This window comes from Blennius ocellaris (assembly GCF_963422515.1).
Source record: "Blennius ocellaris genome assembly, chromosome: 2".
Classification (NCBI taxonomy): domain Eukaryota; kingdom Metazoa; phylum Chordata; class Actinopteri; order Blenniiformes; family Blenniidae; genus Blennius; species Blennius ocellaris.
The window spans coordinates 28,324,429-28,346,071 of record NC_137651.1 but is presented as its reverse complement, the minus strand read 5'-3'; the positions used below and the strand labels follow the sequence as shown (position 1 = coordinate 28,346,071).

Here is a 21,643-nt window from a genome sequence, read left to right as displayed (position 1 = left end):
CTGTCCACTAACTTGCTTACGTATGCACACAGGTGTTTGCAGGAGTCCGTGACTTTAAACATCAACCACAACTCATTTTTAATTGGATGGATTTTTATATATTTAATAATTCATGCCTCCGATTAGAATCTTTCTATCTGGAGGTGTTTGACTGAAAAATTAATCTGGTCAAATTAAATATTTTACCGTGGCTGTTTGTGATACAAACAGCCTGCGATGCAGTGAAACAACCATCAGGCCGAAGCCTATTCATGTCTTTATTTTTTAACCACAACAGCAGCTGACAATCCCATAAAGAATGAAAGCGGCGAGTTCAAGGTGCTGAAGTGAAACGACCTGATGCACCCCAAGAGATTGGCGAAGTGGAGAGAGGTATTGTCTCCCACTTCCATGCCCCGCTGATGAACCGGTGATAACCTTGAAGACAGACGCACACAGAGAATAGATATCACATATCAAGGATGTGAGCCAGTGTTTCCATACATGAGCCAAAATAGGGTCCCACCAAAGGAAGTGCACTGTAACATCAGGTCAGGTATGACTTTTATAGGTTTATATGGGCGTAAAAAGCCCTTAACCTTCATAAAGTGTTTTTTTTTCTCCCCTGTATCTGGATGTTTATTAACACTTGTGTGTGATGTAGTTGTTTTGGTTTTTTTTTTAAACGTGAATCATTCCAGTGAACATAAGACATGTGGGCGTTTCTGGCCAACAAAGCTTATTATTAGAACTTTAAAGTGATTGATTTCAGAGTCAATTGACATGCAGCTGTGGAGGCTTATTGAAATAACTGGGAAGCATAGATGCAACAGAATGCTTTTAGTAAAAATTTTGTGAACTTTATGTGACATAAATCAAACTTATGCCAGGAGTTAATGATCCAGGCAAGAATTTTGATATTTTTTTGCGAGCATCATAAAGATTATTTAACTGTTGTTTGGAGCTCTGTAACAACGCACAATACCAGTCAAGCATGAGACGTGCTGATCTGTCATCTGATAGTGAATTCCTCAACACAGCCAGGACAGATTGGATTAATGCCACATTCATGGTTTTGATATGAATAACGGCATGCATGGAATATCTAAGGGGGGTAAAAAAAAAAAAAAAAAGAATCTTCAGTTCAGTCATGGCTGTAGGGACTTGTGTTACATGACATATCCTCCTCTCTCACCCCGTGTTGTTTATCTGCCTCTTCATCAGAAAGGAGTCCAATAATAAATCACAATTTAAAAGACAAAAAAGTGAAACACTACAGGCATGTTGCTTGATTTCTGTTGTGTTGTGGGTCCCTTGGTGCAGCTATTGTCTTGCCAGACAGACTTTATCTTGCTAATCAATCAGCCTCCCGAGGCCGGTGCTGGACATTAAACTACAGCCTGTCAAAACACGCTTCAGCGTACCGTAATGTGAAGCACTGCTGAACTTTTAATGAACTGAAAAACCCTCCAAATTGCTGGTTGTAAGCAATGATTCAATTAAAGCTGCAGCAGCGGAGCCCCAAACGCAGTCCATCCCAAAGCCCGTGCAGGTCTGCTTTCCTAAAGAGCAACGCTCAGTCAGGGACCAGAGCCGGAGATAAGGCAGGCCGAACGGCCTAAATCCCTTAACGGTCCGCAGTCGCCCTGTAAATCATTCACCTTTCCCACTATTCCTCCAAGTGTGAGCATAGCGACTTTTACATACAGTATATATCTTGCCGAAGCTTCCTGGGACGTGGAAACACACACTGAGTGGCTGCATCGTCCGAGTGACTGCGGCCAACTTTTGCAGACATCTGCGATCAGATATGTTGCAGAGTCCCCAAGGTCCAAACCACCTCGTTTCAATTTAGCGAGGGATATTGCGACGGCCTCAATATTGCTGGAGTCCTGCCTGCCAGCAGGGACACAGAGCACGACTGGACGATAGACAGGACAGTCTGAAAGTATCTTAACACCTCGGAACAGACTCTACCAGAGTAATGTTCCACACTTTTCTCAAACGCCAGGCCTTCTGCTCTGTATTCTCTCTTTCATTCTCATTAATCATCTCTCTCTCTCTCTCTCTCTCTCTCTCTCTCTCTCTCTCTCTCTCTCTCTCTCTCTCTCTCACTCTCCTTTATCTCCATCTCTCTTTCTTTCCAGTGGACTCAGCCACACAAATCTCCAGATGCTTGCTATGACCACCCCAGCAGAGCCGACACACCCCTTTCAGCACCAAAAAAAAAAAAAATGAACGGAACTCTGGACATTTACACTCCTAATTCATTATAATGAGCAGTTTTGTGACAGCTTTAGTGCGCAGGCATGCAAGGCATGCTATTTGAATGATCCGGGTTGTTGTGTGCTTTTAGTCCCAATTCTATTTACACATGTGGTGGTGATGGATAATCATCAAGCCCTGATCAGCACCTGAAAAAAACAAAAAAAAACCTCATCATTCCTAACACATAATTTTTTATTCTTAACACATTTTTGGCAAATGTAATGGTTTTGGGACAAGATATAAGGGACAAGCAGGGAGGGGCGGGGCTGCAGAGGATGACAATGTATTGACTGGTCCAGTAAAGTTTTTTTTTGTTTGTTTTTTTATCAATTTTTGGTATTGCATTATTAATATGGAGGGATTCGTAGATTGTATAAGTAAATTAAAACTTGTAAGTCTCTTTGAGTATACTTCAGGTACCGTTCAAATATTTTGAGGTGTTTTCTTTTTTTTGGAAATCAAACTATCTTCACCCTATGCCACGTACCCTGTTCTTTTGTAAAGTGTTTAAGTGTTTTGTAAAGTGTTGCGATTTAATGTGGAGTCGTTTGAACTCTTAATCAGCATTGTCTGCAAATTCTTGTGTTTTGAGTTGTCCGACAATTGTTATCCAAATCTGTTCTTATAAGGACTTGAAGAGTTGAGAATCATATGATATGATGAAAAGTTCTTCAACAGCTATCAAATGGGCCTGCTGTACGTGTCCATTAAATCTTGATATTGATTGTGTCGCGCGATTGATGGGCGCCTCGCCCCTAGGAAGAGCACTGGATAGTCTGTCACTGGATCGTGTCACATGTTGCTAATCAATTAAAATGAAGAAGAATCAACATGATAACAAGGGTAAGCTAATAGTTAGTTGTGGCCCTTGACACTGTGATGTACAAACACGGAACCGATGTTGTTCTGGTGTCTCTTGCCCCGTGGATGAATGTAAGCCCAGTGTTCAGGCTCCTCTGAGCTGCAGTTGGCTTGCTACCATCTCCCCAGGGAACAATCTGGCTCTTTAGCAGCTGAATGCTCTGTTATGTCCATCAGGTGGTTGGCAGCTCTTAGAGCTGTTTGTTGCTGAGCAGGCAGACAGTTGGCCTCTTGCTCAACGGGTGATCTAAAAAAATGAGGAGTGATACCGAAACACAGTTGAAAAGCTGTGGACAGTGAAATTAAATTAATGAGGTGAATCTGTCAGTGTATTACTGAGCTCATCCATTCTCATTGTGTCTCAGCAGAGATTACAGCATCTCTTCAGCTGCAGCATTTCAAAGATCCAGAGGCTCCAGCTGTGCCTGATTACAGAGTCAGCCGCAAGTTGAGCATACATTGATATATGCAATCCTAATCTGGATGACTCTCCAATGAGTCTTTACTTCAAGACACCTTATTGCATTGAGTGGCTTGTAATCCAGCTTTTACAGAGTTTCATTATATTGCTGTATTCGGCCGATAGCTCTCTCCTGGCAGCATTGGACACCATTTATCTATCTTATTTAACCAGTTGAGACATTAAAAATGAATGGCACCCTTGCAAAAGGCAAGGTCATTTGAAGGAGAGGTGGAAGAGGCTAACCAGATATTAAAAAATGAAGAATGCTGGTCACAGACCAGGGTTTGTTTTGTAGATGAGGATGAACCAGTGGATTTCACGATGGGTGTGTAAAGTGTTGCCTCTGCTACATTCTGGAAGAGTGGAGAGCTTGAAGTGAAGACTACTAAAAATGTAGTCCTCACAGATGGCAGAAACATCCTTTCCATTATCACATGGCTCAAAAAAGATTTGGGGTTTGTGAAGAGTTGTTCAATGTGTCATAGTTGTGACTTTCTGCAACTCCAGTTGCTTCTTTCCTTGAATCACCGATGCTTGTAGCTTCCTCTGGATGCAGCCTCTCTGGCGCAGGATGACGGGTCAAAGAAGACGACCACGCATGAAGATGAACTGCAGGTTTCGAAGCTTTGTGTGCAACCTGGTGGCCCCCTGGCAGAGGAACTGCTGCAACGCCTACTTTTCTCCTGGCTGCACTGACGTTCGCTGATGTTAATTAGTTTTCATGCTGACTTTTGGGGAACTACGAACGTATATATCAGTTCCACACTGAGTTGCATTGTGGCTTCAGAGAACTGACAAGTAAATGAGCCTGATTCTGATAAAAGTAGTTTGAATTTGTGTTCAGATGGAAATATTGAGGACGGTTGCTTCAGCGTTTAGACACTGATTGCGGCTTAAATACCTGAAATAACATGAAGGAAGAGAACATGTTATTGAAACAGACTAAGACAAGAAACACATGTCGGCCTGATCATGTGAGCTTGCTGTTGCCACTCGCTGAGCTTCAATGTGTGTACTGTTTATTAATGCATGTATTGGGGGTTTTTTTTTGTGTGCAGGCCACTGCAGCGGGCGCATGTGCAGCACATGGCTGTCCAGTCGGTGCGTGGTCGTCCCTCCTCAGTAGCCTTTACACAGTCCAAGCATTCGCCCCCTCCCCTCACCCCTCCATCTTCCACTCACAAGGGGAAGAGCGAAACCTTTTGTTTCTCGCGTCCAACCTGCGGCCCGTTCCAGCCCTCCGCCTTCTCCTCTCCACTGACTCAAATCTCTTTTCCGGCTGAAAACTGCTGAAAACCATATGGTGTGTGACATCATGAGGGCAGGAAGCAGGCAGAAGGGAATGATAGAGCAGAGGAGGGATTGGCCTGCCAGGTCTCTGTGCAGTGATGTCAGCAGAAAAGCACTCTGGGAGGCCCGTTGGGGGGTGAAAGCAGAGCAGGTTGGATTTTTTTTTTCTTCTAATTTCCCTCCCACCTGGAATAATCAGAGGGTGATGGAAGGAAAGTAGCTCAGCAGTGTGCATCTTATAGGTAATCTTGATGTAATTTGTTGACCTTCCAGGTTTTGGCCCGGTGAGCTTATTCAATTGCAGGTGCTTTTTACAGCGGCTAAACCTTCGGCCGAGCAATTTCAGAGAGATACAAGGTTTTGGACCATCTTTAGATGTTCTGGACTCCGTTCGTGATGTTAAAAACTTCTGCACATCATCTGTCTACCTCTTTCTTTTATTCGCTGGCAGCCCCAATCTGCTCACCAGGCTTTATGTCTGTCAGCCTCCCTCCTCCTCCTCCTCCTCCTCCTCCTCCTCCTCCTTTTGTTCTCTGGGTGAACTCTGCAGCTTTGTTGTGAGATCCTGGTCTCCATACCATCGCCGCCGCCCCATCCAGCTCTCCACTCGGCACACACAAACACTCAGTTAGCAACTCGCACCATCGGCGTCTCACACAAACACACACGTGCACTGAAATACCCCTGATTAATGGCAGACCTGGGGAGTGTGCCAGGCAAGGAGGGAAGGCATGGGAGGAGAGCGGAGGATCGGAGAAGAGAGGTCTGCTTGCAGCTGTGGTTTTGGAGTCGGTCTCCACACCCCCTTGCTGCCCCCTCTCCATCTCCTCTCTGGCTCCTCCGGGGACACAGGCCTTGGCCGGGCCCCAGGAACCAGGGAGTCAGGACCAGGCTAAGAGGGAGAAAAGGGGGAGCAACGTAGGGAAGGAAGGATATCGGAGGAAAGAGGAAAAACAGAGCGGACCCCGATATGCAAGTATTGTCAGGCAGCACCTACACAAACAGCGAAGTGAATGAGGTGTTCCTCAAAGGTTTCTTAAAAAGGCAGAGGTGCATTACGTTTCCACAAACACTTTGGCCTGTCACAAGATCGCTTCACTATTTGATACTGTCGTGGGATCTTTACGTTGCATTGAAAAGAGCGCAGTTATCCCTGGAAAAAAAATACAAATAAAAAATCGATCCATCTTCTCTACTGCGTCATCCAACCAATGCTCGCTGGACATGATCCCCAAAGACAAGGTCCACTCTGGACAGGCCGCCGCTCAACCACACACACCCATATTCACACTGACAAGCAACTTAAAGTCACGTTTTCATTTCACACATTTGTTTTTGGACTGTAGAGGAAACAGAAGTGCAAAGTCCTAATAGAAAGTCCTCCAAACCTTACCTGGACATTATTTCAAACTTTTTAGTCATCCAAACCAAGTCAGAGTATTACGCTTAAGTTACGTGACACATTTTAATACCCAGACTGACTGAAGATTCAGGTGATGCGAACTGCACTTTTCTAATTTCTGTGCTGCAAAATTTCAAAAAATTCCAAACTGAGATCAAATTATTCACATCATTTCCCTCACGAAGAGTCCAACGGTGCAAATTCAGACCTGTGAGGCCCAACAGTTAACTGGCAGCTGAAGTAGATCTTGATCTGGAGATAATTATTCCACAAGTAAACAAGCGAAAAAAGAAAGAAAGAAAAACAACAATTCTTACGTTAAAGATAAATTCTGACGAGGATCCAAATCCAAGGCGCAAGCTGGTTGTAATTATAGCAAAACGATACAATGTAATGGAGTAACCTTGAATTATGTGTGTAGTTATTTACTTTTCGGTTCCAGTTGGTGGGTGTGTGAGTAGATCATCTGAAGTTTATTACCTTGAAAGTAATTTGTCAATTATTAAAAAGTTTGCACTTTGTTCAGGATCCTTTGTACAGGAACTCTTTAAGCGATGAAATGCTGCAAAGTGTTGTAGCGATAAAATTCCTGTTGCATGAGAGGAATCAAACGCCTTGGGAGACAACAAAAAAAAAAGCATGCACTCAATCAACGTGTATTTTTTTCTCAGATGAACTCTGGTAACTTTACTCTGTCGTCTACAAAGGACAGAAGAGAAAGGGCAGAATTCAGAGACAGACAAAGCTTTGAGAGGAAACAACTCTTTTGGCTTTCCACTTGGCCGGCTCCTCTTTAGCAATCTTGTCATTTGTAATAAATTCAGCATTAATAATAAATACAAGTGGAGATTTTTTTTTTTCTCCTTGAGAAGATGTGATTTTTCATAGTTGGGGAGGCTTTTTCTCAGGGACCATCCTTTTGAATATGAGATAAGCTTATCAGCTGTGAACTCCATGCTAAGTGTTATGCATTAGCATGTGTCTTCGCCGGTAGCCTGACTCTTCCTATATGGGATGTTGGGGATCTGACTGCGTGTGATTGGACCTAAAGTGTAATTTTGCTCGCCCTCGCTGCCCTGCGGGCCTGTAGTTGGTGTGTATTGGCGGTACTCGCTCCTCCACTACTCAGTGTTTTATGGGCTGTGTGCTGCGGTGCGGTGACCTCCCTCTCACCCCGGTGCCACCCAGCCGGTGCAGGATTCAGGCACACATGGCCCCTGCCAAAACCCCATAGCGCCACATCTGCAATCCATAAACGCCAGCCACTCTCGTTCTCCTACTCCCTCACCCACACCGCTTCAGACTCTCACACTCCTCCATTTCACTCCCCCCACCCCCCCCCTCGCCAATGTTTTAGTTTAATTTTCAGACCCTTTGCAATCCCCCTTTTTATGCATTCCTTTGACTCCTTCCTCCCACCACTTCTGGTTTTATTCATGATGAACATCAACTAACTCTTCCCCTTATCTCTCACTCCCTCTCTGCGACTTTTTTTTTTTTTTCCCCTTTCCTTCCGTTTCTGCATCCACATCCAACGGAAAAATCTCTCACCCATTATGTCTTCGGCGAGAGCCAGCAAAGTGTGGTGGCAGCGAACTCGCAACCACAAGACATTCCTGATGCAAACAGCACTAAGTCACCGGCCCTCACGTCCTCTGCCGGTGGGCCGGGGCCAAATACACACTGTATGCGGCCTCACCACGTTGCAGTTGGTCCCCGGACAGATAAATGTTTATCTGTTTCAAATTGATAGTGTCGGGGGGGGGGGGGGGGGGAATGTAGTGTGTACATATGTAAATGCTGTCCGTTTTTGTATGTGTTAGTATGAGAGTGTTCTCCATCATGGTGTGACTGAATTCCCCCACCGCCCCTCAGCTTGACCCGCCGGCCACCGCACAGTTAGAGTACAACCCCTCAGCTTTAACTAGATGTGTTACACACATCACAAGCATGCCCTTGCCTTAATTCATGTAAAAATGGAAAGAAAATTAAATAAAAACAGCAGAGTAGGATATAAATTGAGTGTTACCACAAAACTGTCAAGAGACCCCCCCCCCTCCTCCCCCCCAATGAGCAACAGAGACATTTGTCTTCCTCGATTGTGTTATCTTTTTTTTCTGCAGCTTTTTTTTTTTTTCCACTGTAATCAAATAAAAATGCAGAGTGAACTTTTGTTCCCCTTCTTTTCTTGGATCATGTTCTCCTCTCCATCCCCGAGTCTTCACCTCCTGGTTTCCCAGACATATTGGCATGCCTCTGTGGTGTGGTCCCAACAGAGTCCTCGGATGAATCATGTTGCTGCAGGCATGCAAGGGCCCGGTTTTTATGATAAATATTGCAATTCATAAATCAGTGTTTTCCTAAGCAAGTAAGTGTGGGACGGGGAAGAGCGTAAAGCTGAAGACCATCTCAGCTTCAGTTGAAAAGCGACAGAGAGGTTGTGGTGTGTGTGGGGCTGCTGGTAGGAGGCAAAGCATTATCAATACTTATATAATGCGAGTCACTCTACTTATAAATGACATCAGGGGATGTGGCAGGCCTGTGTTCGGAAAAATAATTGTTTCTGAAGCCGTTATTTGCTCTCCTGCCCTCACACTGATGTAATGTTGGCAGTGGCATTTACTCAGTCTGGTGTTTTTGCAGCATTGTTGTTTCATACTTCATCCAAACCTATTCTTTAGTAAATCCCACTGAGGGACTTCAGCGATCAAAGATTATATCATTGCATAAACCTGATAACTGCAATTTCTCCAAATCTTAATGACCATTTCATTGCAATTTTTTGGATTTTTGTGCTTTAAAAGGCCAACTTGGGTGTTCTTTTTCCATGATTGCACTTCCTCAAATGCGCCAGACATTATCTATATTATAATTTTGTCCCAGTTCTTGCATGCTAATGCGGCTGCAGGCGCTCAGCCAGACATGCAGGGCTTCAAAGAACTGCCAGTGTAATGATCTTGAAACATGACTAATGTTAAAAACATTGCCGACTTGCCAGTTGTTCTGGAAGCAGCTCGTGGATTTGTTTAATCACAAACTACTCCTTCCACACTCAATCGTCGTCACTCATACTCGATCTTGACCCAATTAAAAAAAAAAATAAGAAAGAAAGAAAAGAGAAAGGAGCGCTGCTTCATAAAAGTGACATTTCAAAGTTTCATTAATACTTATTTATCACTGCCATCTAGTGGACAGAACAAACTCTGCAGCATATTGAAGGGTTTGGATCAAAATTATTTTATTTTTCACACACACTGCAGTTTTTTGTGATCACGCCGACATGTCATTCCTACATCACTCCATGTCCAAGTCGTTCATATCCACAGTGACCTCTTTTTTCACCCAGGGCAAAGACAGGGGCACGTAGGGGTCATATGTCCAGCGCGGGTAAACTCTCTTGTACAGATTCATCAGGACAGTGTCTTGAGAGCGCAGCTGGCTGTCAAAAACGCACTTCATGTGACCGTGGGTACCTGAAAGAACCAACAATGGCAGTTACAATTCAGAGGACAACAAGCAAACCTTGAAAAAGACAACTTTACATCCGTACATAACCAAAATTTGCCTCTGCGTTTTACACTTTTAGATTATCTGAACTGGGTCGCGCACGAGAAGATCTCACTTTAACCTCATTGAACATCTTAATACTTAATTATTTATTACATTTTTACCATATTTTTTCTATATTTAACTTTTCCATTTATTTTGTGTGGTGCGACGTTTAAAGGAATTTAGATTCTATTGCAACACAGTCCTCAGTTTGACCAATCATCGTTGATTATTGTAATTTTGTCTGGTTTATGTTTTTTTTTTCATCTTTTACTACATACATTCCAGATAAGGCACCTTCTCTATATTGTTAGTGTTACTCCTTCATATTTCCTCACCTAAAGCCTCCTTGATGTGGCCTCTCCGGCCCCACTTTGTTCGCAACTCCACCGGCTTGAACCACAAGATATCGTCTGCAATAGAAAGCAATATATAAATGTTGCAGTTGAGCAGCACTTCCCTGGATTTTCAGTCATCGCGGTGTGTGAAGAGTGTCTGCCTCCTCTCACCCCTATTGAAGAACATGTAACGGACCACCGCCGAGCGCCTGTTGATTTTAAACGGGTGTCCACTCACTACGATCCTTTTCAGCACGATGCGCCGAGGATCACAACTGAGCAGGCTGCCGGTGGCCACCAGATCCTGGATGCCTTGAAAGATGCAATCAGGGAGCAGAGAATTAGCTTGAGTGGATAATTAAATGAAACAATTAAACCAGCAGCGGGGATAGATGGTCAAAAGTTCAATAGGAAGGACCGGCGGGGCATCTAATTAAATCGAACTCGTTCATGGAGAGACATGACTTTTCGTTGTACCGTCGCTCCTTTGTTTGAAGAGCAGGACTCCTGCAGGGGGAAAGGTGATGGGAGCGTAGACCGACACCACGGTGGGACCGTCCGGCCGGAGGAAACGCTCCATCTTGTGCTTGTCGGCTGGAGAACGACAACGTTCAGTGATTTAGTTCGACATTCAAATCCATGCAAGCAGCAGAGATCTTCTTGATTTCACTGTGATACTTACAAGTCACGGCAAAACAATTGCATAACTAAACAACAATGGAGCTCGGCATCAGGACTCCGTCAATAAAGCTGACAATTAAGTGAGATACTGAATTCACTGTTCTAGTTCATAAAAGTTCACTTCTATAAAAACTTTTGAGCAGATTTGTCGAGGCAGTTTGAAAATGATCCATTTGGGTTTTTCCTCCAATTGATGAAATGTATGATTTTTTGGGGGGGGGTTGAAACGACTGGCTAGTTCATTCCTACAGTGTGTGTCAGCGCTTTACATCAACAATTGGACAGGCTGTTTACTCATCTATTCACAGCTGTATGCAACATGAATTAGTTTCATGATTGAATCTGTTTAAACTAACTAACTGCTACATGATCTGCACAAACAGAGAGACTAAATGTAAAGTCATGTCCATTGCCAGAGCCTTCGTCCATCGTCCATCGATTTTTTTTTTTTTTTTGCCACCACAGCGTCTCGGTGGGATGTTTTGACGAAGAAGTCTTTGGCAGATAGAAAAGGAATAATGAGGAATCTATCCACTGTGCCCACAGAGGCTTTTATCTCTACCTTTATATGTTATCTGGACCTTTATATGTGCACTAATCAAATGGCACAGCTTGTTGTAAGTGTCAACACAGTGTGGATAAATGAGCCAATCACCAGAGATGACAGGCATCAGGCTCATCATATTCTTGCAACAGATTGTCATATACATTTTGACAGCTTTGTTCATTTTAGAATATACCAACTGTCCAACATGCATAAGCACGAGTTGAAAGCAAACCAGAGAAGAGTGCCAAGTCTTTTTTTGACTTGACCGGGAAACAGGTTTGATCCGAGCCCGAGGATTGTGTGTGTGTGTGTGCTCTGCTTGAATCACTAAATAGCTGTTCAAACCTGACGTGTGCTGAGAGAAGATCGGAGAAGCGCGGAATCTCCGAAAGCCACAGTGGAACACGAGCTCCTCTTTGGATTTGATGGGCTCCGTGTTGCTGGGGTGTCGCTGCACCAGGACGTGCATCACCGACATCTGTGCACAGGAGGAACAATGACGAGGCCTGAAACTTCTTTGACGACGACACAGCACAGCCGTAAAGGTGCAGTTGGAAGTTCAATCCGGGGTTTCTGAACGTCGGTACCTTCTGTTCGTGTGGCAGGAGAGACACCAACACGAGAGGACTCCCAGCCTGGACACTCTCCATCACGGAGGAGGGCACATCAACGACATGCAACGTAACGTACCAGCCGTCCTGGAATCAAAACGGCGGAAAACCCAATGAAGAAACGAAAGATAATTTAACAAGGCAGCCCTGAGGCGGTTGTGTTTTAATACCATGGCTCCTTCCTCCTCGGCTGCAGCCTCGGCGAGGATGCGGCGGCGAGTGCGCTCGTAGCTCTGGAACTGGAAGATGCGCGAGTAGTTGAGAGGCAGGTTCTCCATGGGGTCCCAGGGGGAGGAACGGAAACTCTTCAGGCCCCTGTAGCGCTGGAATCTGGAGGTGGGAGACTCGCAACGTGACCAGACTGCTGGTGACTTAACGGAGGGTGAAGACCAGAGAGCAGAGCCGAGAAGACATGGCCCACCTGATTCTAGCAGCGAGGTCCAGCGGCGTGTCCACCTCGTCAGGAAACATCTCGTGGGATCGAGCCTCTCGGTACACTCTGAGGCCTTCTTCTTCCGCTTCTTCGTCCATGTGGTCGTCGTAGCGCTGATCTGCTCCGGCTCGCTCCGTGGTGCACAACTCCTCCTGCTCTTCCTCTTCATCACCGTCATCCTCTTCATCTGAGGCACAGCATGAACCTGGATCCTGAGCAGAGAAGATCGAAGAGAAAATCTGCTTTAACATACAGCAACAATCAGTCGTGTTGGCAAAGAAATGTAAGAGGTTCTCAAAGCACAAATACAATTTTAAGCCGTTTGGTGAGAAAACGTGAATCTTTATTTTCCAGGTCGGGCAAATGATTCAGTCTTATGGTGAAAACGTTATCCGATTTATTGTAGTTGGAGAAAATACCAAATCATTTTTGATATTCTTTATTTTGGTAATTGCACTTCCAAAGTTCACTTTATTCTTCATGTTTACACTTTATCCCCAACATTTCAATGAAAACTCCCCCTCATGACGCTACATTTCAGCTCCATTGAAATGCTGTTCTATTTTACGCTTTCATACAATTTCACTTTATTTTAAAAGATTTTTTTTTTTTAATTGGAATTAACCTTTTGTCAAAACACTAAATTCTATTAAGATTAATGTATTGATTATATTTTTATTCTGGAAGATTCATTGACTTCTAAACACCAAACTTTTACTCAAAGATGTTTATTCAACAATGCTATTCTGGAACTATATTTCTTTGATTATTTCAGTAGAAGTGCACACTACTGAAGCATAGCTTAAAAAATCGGTCCTATAATTACATTGACTTCACTCACACTGAAATGTTTTGTCTCCACTGAACGGAGACAATGTTTCACTGTCTAACGCCGCAGCTTCACCTCATTATTACAAAGCTAATTTATTCTTGCAAAATGAAGCCACAGTTTTTTTTTTCAAACAATTCCAAACATGTCGAGAACACAAATGCAGTCAAAACCATTCTAAGAATAGAAGCTGTATTTGTGTAATAGCCAACAAAAAGCCAAAAGCGGCCGAGCCACAATAAACAAACGTGTACATTGAATAACAGTATTTGTGTCTGTGTGTGGATATGATAAGGAGTTGCCAGAATTCAAACGAAGGGATTCCTTGTTTTGCATACATTTTAATCTGATTGGAGGTGCACTAGTTTGTGGCCGTCTTCAGTCCAGGACATCCATTCTGATCTGAATATGTAGAAGCTTAACTTTCCCCCATGCATTCGTACGAGGGGGTGAATCATCAAAGGAGACGTCCAGCGATCCTTCGACTGGCACATTAGAGAAGCAAAGACGTACGGGAGGAAGCTCAGCGGGAGGCTGATTCACAACCCTTCCAACATCCTCGCTGCAGTAATAATAATCATCGTCATTTGAAGTACCCCTTCGCCTATTGTTACCCTTTCCTAAATACATATTCCTGTGTGCTAACCTTCACATCAAATGCATGCTAATAACAAATACGCGTCGTAATGAACCCGTTGCATAAGGAGAGTTTCCCCGACTTCTTTTCAAGCACAGATGGAAATAAATAAATGGTCGACCCCTCCCTTCGTCCAGACGGGAAGTTCTGTTCACAAGACAGGAAGACAGGGGGCTTCTCTCGGGACTCCTGCTCCAAACACTATTGTTGTGGTGAGCAGCCTGGCACTGCAGGCCACAGACAGACACTGAGAAAACAAACAGTGCCTCTCGGCCGCCAGGTGCACTGACCGTGGGTCACGTAAGCACCGGCACATCACAGCCCCCCCCCCTCCCCATCCTCGGTGACATTACACCGTCTGACCTTGGCCGCAACATCGCCATGACGACCCGGAGCAGCTGTGTAAATGAACCCTGAAGGTGTGTTCAGGTTTGAACCAAGTGGCAGGGAGAATATGATGAACTCAGGAAGGATTTATGGTTTTATACGATTAAAAATTACATTTTAAACAAGTTTTTGCAAAAAGTACGCTTGTAATCTCCGTGCTAAGATTAAGATAAAACAATATTACGAGGAGGCATGGCATAGTGGTTCAGTAAATCATCGTAATAGCATTCCCAGTCAAACCTGCTGGATTTTGCGTGTTCTTCCTGGGTACCTCACCCAACTATGAATATCAGTATTTATGTTTGCAGTGTAATGACTGGCCATCTGTTCAGGGTAGATACTGGCCTACACCCATAGTCAGCTGGGAAAAGCTCCAGGCCTCCTACACTGGAAAATATAAAGGATAAAGAAGCTGGATAAAGAAGCTCCAGATGAGAATTTCAGCCAACATGAACACAAACCGGTGTTAAAACAACCTAATCCATTCTTGAAAAACAATAATGTGCATTTCTTTTTAAATGTGGCTCAGTTAGTAGAGTAGGTCATCGAAAGGTTTGTGGATTGATCTTCCACCTTAACCCCACTGTATTGATGTGTGTGTGTGTGTGTGTGTGTGGGTTAACATATAAAGCGTGTTGCGACAGCTCAAGTGTTACAATCAGCTAATTAAGTAAAGTCCCTTCACCATTTCAATGTGCTAAACTTAGCTGGGCGGATCAGAAAGACCTCTCTGTCACTGGAAGTGAAAGTTTGTGATCCGTGCCTCCTCCTCAATCGCATTTGCAACGAGTAAATCAGCTTGTGATCTGGCCTGAACTGAACGGGAACCAAGTACATAGAAAACCTCAACTTCAATGTCCTCTGGCAGGTATTTATTTAGTTTACAAAGCACATGATGACTGACAAATTATCCACATAGTGTCTAACCCTTAGAGGTTTGTCATTCACTTGCTTTTTGACATGTGGTTACTAACTGTGTGGTAGGATCTAGCGTGAACATGTGAATTGACAGGAGTTAAGAGGTGAGGTGACTGTCCTCTCATGTTTCATTAGAACTAACATTTCTTGATTAAGAAATCCACTAATTAATATAAAAATCGCATTCAAAAATAGGGGAAAAGGGTCCTTTTTGTCATGTTATTATATCCTACCCTATTGTTGCTCATGATTTGTAGTTTTAGCGTCTATTTGTCTGCTCATCATAACTTCACTGGATGTGTTCTATAGTTCCTCCACCAGAATCCACACGGACAAATGTAAAACATTAAGAGCCAGTTTTAGTTGTGGATACCTTTCTGAAGGAAATCAGTCATCACACTCAGACAAACATGTTTTTCTAGCATGTATATTTCGTGATTGACACCCGGGTTTGTTGACATTCAAACCGTGGTCCTTTCACCAGCTCTCTGGAATCGTGACTTACTGAACAAAAAAAAAAAAACCCAGTATAAATCTGTACCTGAGAGTCTTCCTCTTCATCTCTATCCATGGCTTCATCCATCATGTCATCATCATCATCATCATCACTGCTTTCTTCATCCACGTCGCCGTTCTCCCCGTCTTCATCAACAATCCACGTTGCCTGGTAGTCGGACGTTCCTTTGGGGACCTTCATTACATGTTTGTTCTTTCTGGCCTCTGGAAAGAGAATACAAATGTTGAATAGATTCTTTGTGTTTTTCCAGCATATAAAACTGGACACTGTCAAATATGAAAGACTAAAAACATTTCATTAGATTTAAGAAAAGACACTTCAGATATCATTCTGAGAGGTTTCATGTATATGTGGGGGTCTCAAGTAAAGGCAGATGGCGTCAGTCGTTTCTGTAAAATCTGTTTTGACAATAATCATCAGTCATCACAGCGGATGATTGATCACTCGAAGGGAAGCTGAGGCCTGTGACTTTTAATCTCATTTGACACCGATCCAAAGGTTTTACTCAACGAAACCAGGAGACCCTGCAGCGCCCGTTTACATGCATCCGTTTACTGACATCATCTGAAAATCAGCGTTTCGGTTTCGTTTCTGCACCTTCAGCTTCCAGCAGCTCTGATTCCGTCGGCCACGTCTGCTCTCCGTCCATGGGGTCCACTTCTGCCTCCGCCTGCAGACTCTCCCTGCTCGACGGGTCTGCCGTCATCAGCACCCGCACAGGAGCCTCGTCTTCACCTCCACCCTGCAAGATGCACGGGGCGCCGAGTGAGAGGAGCAAACGAGATACTAAATATACACTTTGTGGTGTTAAAGTAATGATAAAATAATGATGTTGTAACATTCACTGTGAGCCACATTTGCACACAAAACAGATTAAATTCTGCAGTTTGCCTAAAGCAATACTCTTTTAAAGTCTCAAAACTCAAGACCACTCGCTTTGTTACAACTGCCGTTTCTCTTTTAAACTAGTCTTAGTGCACTTTATTTTGAGCCTCATCTTATTATTTAATAAAAATCCAAGTCGCTTTGTTTTTACCCATTTATTGTCCCTTTTTATCATATTTTTAACAGGTTTTTTTTATATTGGTATTTTAGTGGCTCTTTTATTTATTCATTTTATTTTATCCAGTCAGTGAGCATGTGAGCGAGTACTTGCCGATCTGCTTTCACTGTCCAGTTTTTTTAATGCCTCTCGTGTCATTGTCAGACGTCTTCTAATGGAGAAAGAATCTACTGAAGTGAAGTTACTTCAACCTTGACACTCTTCACACTCTGGAGAAAGCATACCATTAGCTCCACAACCCCCAATTCATCTTTATACCTTAGGATTGTGCAGATTTCGCTATAACACTGGGAATATTTTACTCAAAATAAATCCAGAACCAATCAGATGCTTCTGTATGATTTAATAGGAGCATCTCTTGAAACCTTCAAACTGTCTGCATCATAGTCTGTGTAAAACATATTTAAATTGGTTTATGAAAGGTTTTCTACGTGTTAGATAATTGTTGTTCGAGTCACATTGATCAAAAGGGCTGAGATTAGCAGCTTCACTTGTCTCTGTAGCGATCGCTTTTCACCAGGTACTTAAATCCCCTTTAATCGAAGGTAGTTCTGACAACAGCCTTAGTTAAGTGACCGAGCGTCCGGTACATCGACAGTTGGAACCAAAGGACAACCTATAAACCTCATAATTGTGACCGTTCTCATTTAGTTGGGTTTCTTTCTGTTAAAAGTAGTATGTGGTGCGAGATAAATAAAGTTGAATTGAATTTAGTTGAGTGATTGATATTGCAGAGTGATAAACTCAGAACAGAGAAATGACTGCTGAACACAGACTTTGAGGGCACTATTCTAGTCACTGGGGAGTTGGGGAAAAAAAAAAAAGAAGTACCATCATGTCAACATCTCCCCCTTTGCCAGGCTTTGCAGGCCTGGCTGCTGTCAGGTTCAGAGGCAAAGGGTCGGACGGTGCATCGATCTGACTCAGCTGGAAGTCTCCGTGCCCGCTGATGTGCACCAGCCTGTCGACCCGCAGCGGACGACCACGGACGTAACCGGAGACGCGCAGGGTGCCCAGGCCTGTAGGTCCGCCGGCCGCCCCCTCGGGAGGGCTGTTGGGGGTAAAAGTGACCTGCTGAGCTAAAAGGTGGGACCGCCTGGAGCGGAAACCCAACTTCCTCTGCCTCTGTGCACCCAGGTGTCTGAGAAGCAGAGTGGCATCTTGCTCTGTCTCCAGCGAGAAGAGGCGGGCGTCTGGGAATCGAACATCGGTGATCTTTGACAAAGCTCTTCGGGACTCGACCCTCTTTTTCACAGGAATATCGGCCACACCCTGACACACCAGTGCTGTGTGGGATTTGGTAGAGAGACAAGGACTTGTAAAAAAGAAATTCATAAATAAAATAGACACTCCAGAGGAAAGAACAATCAATATCTGAATCAGTGAAGTCTGAAAGGTTCAGACTCACCATGGCTGGGAAGGCCCTGTGCGAACAGGCAGGAGAGGCAGTATTCCCCATAGGAGTCCCAAGCTTCAGCAGAGTCCAGCACAAAAACCAGGCTGTCTGCAATCTTTGCCACATCCAACAGGGAGTGCATGTCAGCTGCAGAAACAAACCAGCACAGAAGCTTCAGCGTGGATAAACGAAGACACGTGACAGGTCAAATCAGTCTTTCTTCACACCATCTCAACAAAGCAAATTATTTTCACACGTGAAAATCTGCAGTTCAATTTGAATGACTTTCTGCAGATTCGTCAACACTCACATGTGTTGAGGCTCAGAAAGATGAACCTTTGTTTGAAGCGAGGCAGGATGAGCCCGAAGCTGTCGCCGATTCCACTGACGCACCGCTCGCGATGCACAACCCCGCCGGCTCCCTCTCCACGCAGCAGTTTGGTGACGGTGCCGGCGTCGGCGGCGGCGTGCAGAGACACCACAGCCACCAGGTGAGGAGGCCCGTCCCTGCTACCGAGCCGCCGCTTCTCTGTCAAGACCTACAGATGGAAACTCTGAAGTATTACAGAGGACTTAAAAAAAAAAAAAAAAGGATTCATCCAGAAACAAGAATTACAAACATACCATGTCTTTTTTATTCCTGCGGAGCTGGTTTGCTTTGTGCCTTCGGTCCATCTTCCGCTGCTCTTTTCTCTGTTTTTTGGTGAGCGTCACCACCGACACTCTGCCTGTGAAATAGTTCGCCATGAAAATGCATTGCTTCAGGACAGATTGGAAACGGATGCACTTCATGCGTTCATCATAAATAAGTACATTTACATACTGAGCATTAAGTTGCACACTGATTTGAATACTTCAGTGTGCGATCCTCGCAGCATTTGCACAATGTCAAACAAACAGCGACAGAAGCTTTCACACCGTTTCATTCAGTGGAAAGCTGCACCCACTTAACCCTAAAGTTTGCCATTGTGTGGAATGAAGCAGGACTGCGACGTAGTGGTGAGCACTGTTGCCTCACAGCAATATCATGCACGGTTCAAAATTGTGGTAAGTTTGCACGTTTCGCCTTGGCGTCTGGGTTTTCTCCCACAAATTAGATATATAATGGACTATGAAGCTTATTAAGAACTATTGCCACTTGCATATTAACTCAGTTAACTTCAATTATAAACCACAACTATGTTCCTCAGATCATAATTTTTTAATAAAGGAATTTGTACAATTGAGAGTCAATTAGTCTGACGTAGAAGAGCAAACAGCTGCAAATTGTCATTCTGACGGATGTCTACAATATCGCTTCTGTTCTAAAAACATGCGCCGAGTTGAGAACAGTTCAACACCTGCAGAGCGCACTGCAGTCTCACACAACACACCACCTGTCCTTAACTTTAAGATTATAAAACTCCTATTTAGTTAGATTTTACCCTGGATATCTATGTTGTCTCTCAGCAGCCACATTATTTTCAGTCTTAAAATAATTTCAGTGATCCTAAAATATTTATACAAAACGAATCAAAGCTGTGCTTGGGACAGTTGGAACTTGTTTGATTCAAATAATGTGAAGATATCACAGTAGACCAACATTTTCTCTGACAAACACATGAACATAAATATTTTTTTTGTCATATTTCTATACCTTTAGCATATGGTATCGAATCACAAATTCTGCAAAAGTCTGTATTATCAAGCGTTGTGTCATCGACACATTTCCGTTGAGATTTTTAATCATCTTTTTTTTTCTCATTGTAGTATGAATCAGTTAATATTGATCTATTATATTTTTTTCTTGTTCCATTTCACAATCAGCTTCTTACCCACCACAGATACACCTTAAACTGTTTTCATATTGTTTATAACAAAGTCATAAGCCTCGGATTCAATTTTATCACTACAGAAATTGAGGTCTGGGAACACTCAGCTCCTCCTATGGTCAAATTATGCAATTTGAAGTTGGAACCGGAGGTTAACTAAGCAACAGATCAGTCTCTGTGATTTATGCCTTTAACTCATCATATCAAGTAGCCATCTTCACTCATTGAATTCCTACTTACTGAATATTGTTGCCTATTTAAACCACATGTGGCTACCTCTAATCATGTTTATCTGGTGTCCAAAGATGCGGCAGGCCACAATGAGGTAGCAGTCCTCAGCAAAAAATATGTATATCCAGATTTTGCTGTAGATCTGTATGAAGAAGGCATGTCACAACCAAAGTCATGGAATTTAATAATTAGACCTTTACGTGAATGAGCAAATGAACAGGTTGGCTTGATGTTGTGATCTTCCAAAACAACAACAATACGCAATTTTATGCTATACTTATTGGGAGTGTCATGATTAAAGCAGTATAATGTTCATTGAACCAGAGTACAATTAATCATTAAAAAAAAACCACCCTTGATTCTTATATAAATGTGTTAAACTTTATTCTTGATGACGACATGCTGTTCAATTAATGAGACTTTAAAGTTGCACAGTGTTGTTTGCAATTCTATTTTTAACTATGGGATTATTCAAAACATGCATGTTGACTTGAAAGTGATTGCACAATGTGAAATAAATAGCACAATTTTTAAATGGAAAGATCAGCCGTCTGTTTATGTAGGATTAAAACAGATAAGTGACAGATTTGCAAAATGTCTTTTTTAACTACATCTCTCTCAGGTCTCCTTCCTCTCGTGCAGAAGAAAAGTCAACACGTGTGTTTGCGGACGACACAGCCCACAGCCGAAATCGCGCCTTTAACCTGCCGCTGCGGAACAACCACAACTCACCTTTGTTTTCTCTCCCGATTTCCCCTTTCGTCCGGTGCTTGCCATGTTTGTGTTCCTTGTTTTTCTGTTTGTAAAGGCCGGCTCTGTGGCCTTGTTGTTTCTCCCCGTCAGCGGCCATCTTCACCACGTGGGAGAGTCGGCTGGTTTACTTCCGCACTCGTCACGACGGGGGGGCGTGTCCTCACGAGTCTTCTCTTTAAAATAAACACTTGTTTTGTTTTGCTTGGAAAGAAGGCTTGCTAGAATTATAATATCACTTTTATCATCCCATGAGAGTTAATCATTTTTCTGATCGGTCTCTGATGAGTCAGCCTGTTTTTCAATTATGAAATGCTGGAGTTCACCAGAAGTGACAAGTCTGTCTTTGCACAAGAGCAAGTTGAAACATGATGCGTCATAGGAAAACTACTCTGGAAGAAGACAGAAAGGGAAGATAACTAGGAAAATTGTACCATATTAACTGACCTTAATCTAACTAATATATGTGAACTACAAAACAAAGCAAATAAATATAATATAATTGAATATAAATATTCAATTTCAGCAAAGATCATTTACTCTGTCATTTGTGTTAAAATGAAGAATTAATTCAATTATTACATTACTATAAATAAATAAACTTACCAAAGTAGATCAGATGCTGCTTAAAGTTTGTAGACTCTTTTAATGCAAGCCCTCACAATTATGTTATTTATTTTGT

General features: G+C 43.2%; 1 protein-coding gene across 2 annotated transcripts; it reads right to left on the bottom strand.

The window, feature by feature from the left end:
• Nucleotides 1–9,496: 9,496 nt before the first annotated feature.
• Nucleotides 9,497–21,062, bottom strand: tsr1 (TSR1 ribosome maturation factor; the record flags this gene model as incomplete). Of its 2 annotated transcripts, none has more annotated exons than XM_080503662.1 (15): nucleotides 9,497–9,736; nucleotides 10,151–10,225; nucleotides 10,322–10,462; nucleotides 10,628–10,744; nucleotides 11,724–11,856; nucleotides 11,966–12,076; nucleotides 12,160–12,319; nucleotides 12,411–12,634; nucleotides 15,735–15,913; nucleotides 16,308–16,452; nucleotides 17,605–18,059; nucleotides 18,182–18,316; nucleotides 18,480–18,708; nucleotides 18,794–18,893; nucleotides 20,944–21,062. In XM_080503662.1, 14 exons carry the CDS (start codon nucleotides 18,842–18,844, stop codon nucleotides 9,558–9,560), a joined length of 2,334 nt encoding a protein of 777 aa, XP_080359788.1. In that variant the 3' UTR covers nucleotides 9,497–9,557. The 2 variants fall into 2 exon arrangements, with proteins under 2 accessions (XP_080359788.1, XP_080359787.1); XM_080503661.1 differs by having other exon boundaries at nucleotides 18,794–18,897; nucleotides 20,944–21,061.
• Between the last annotated feature and the right edge of the window lie 581 nt (nucleotides 21,063–21,643).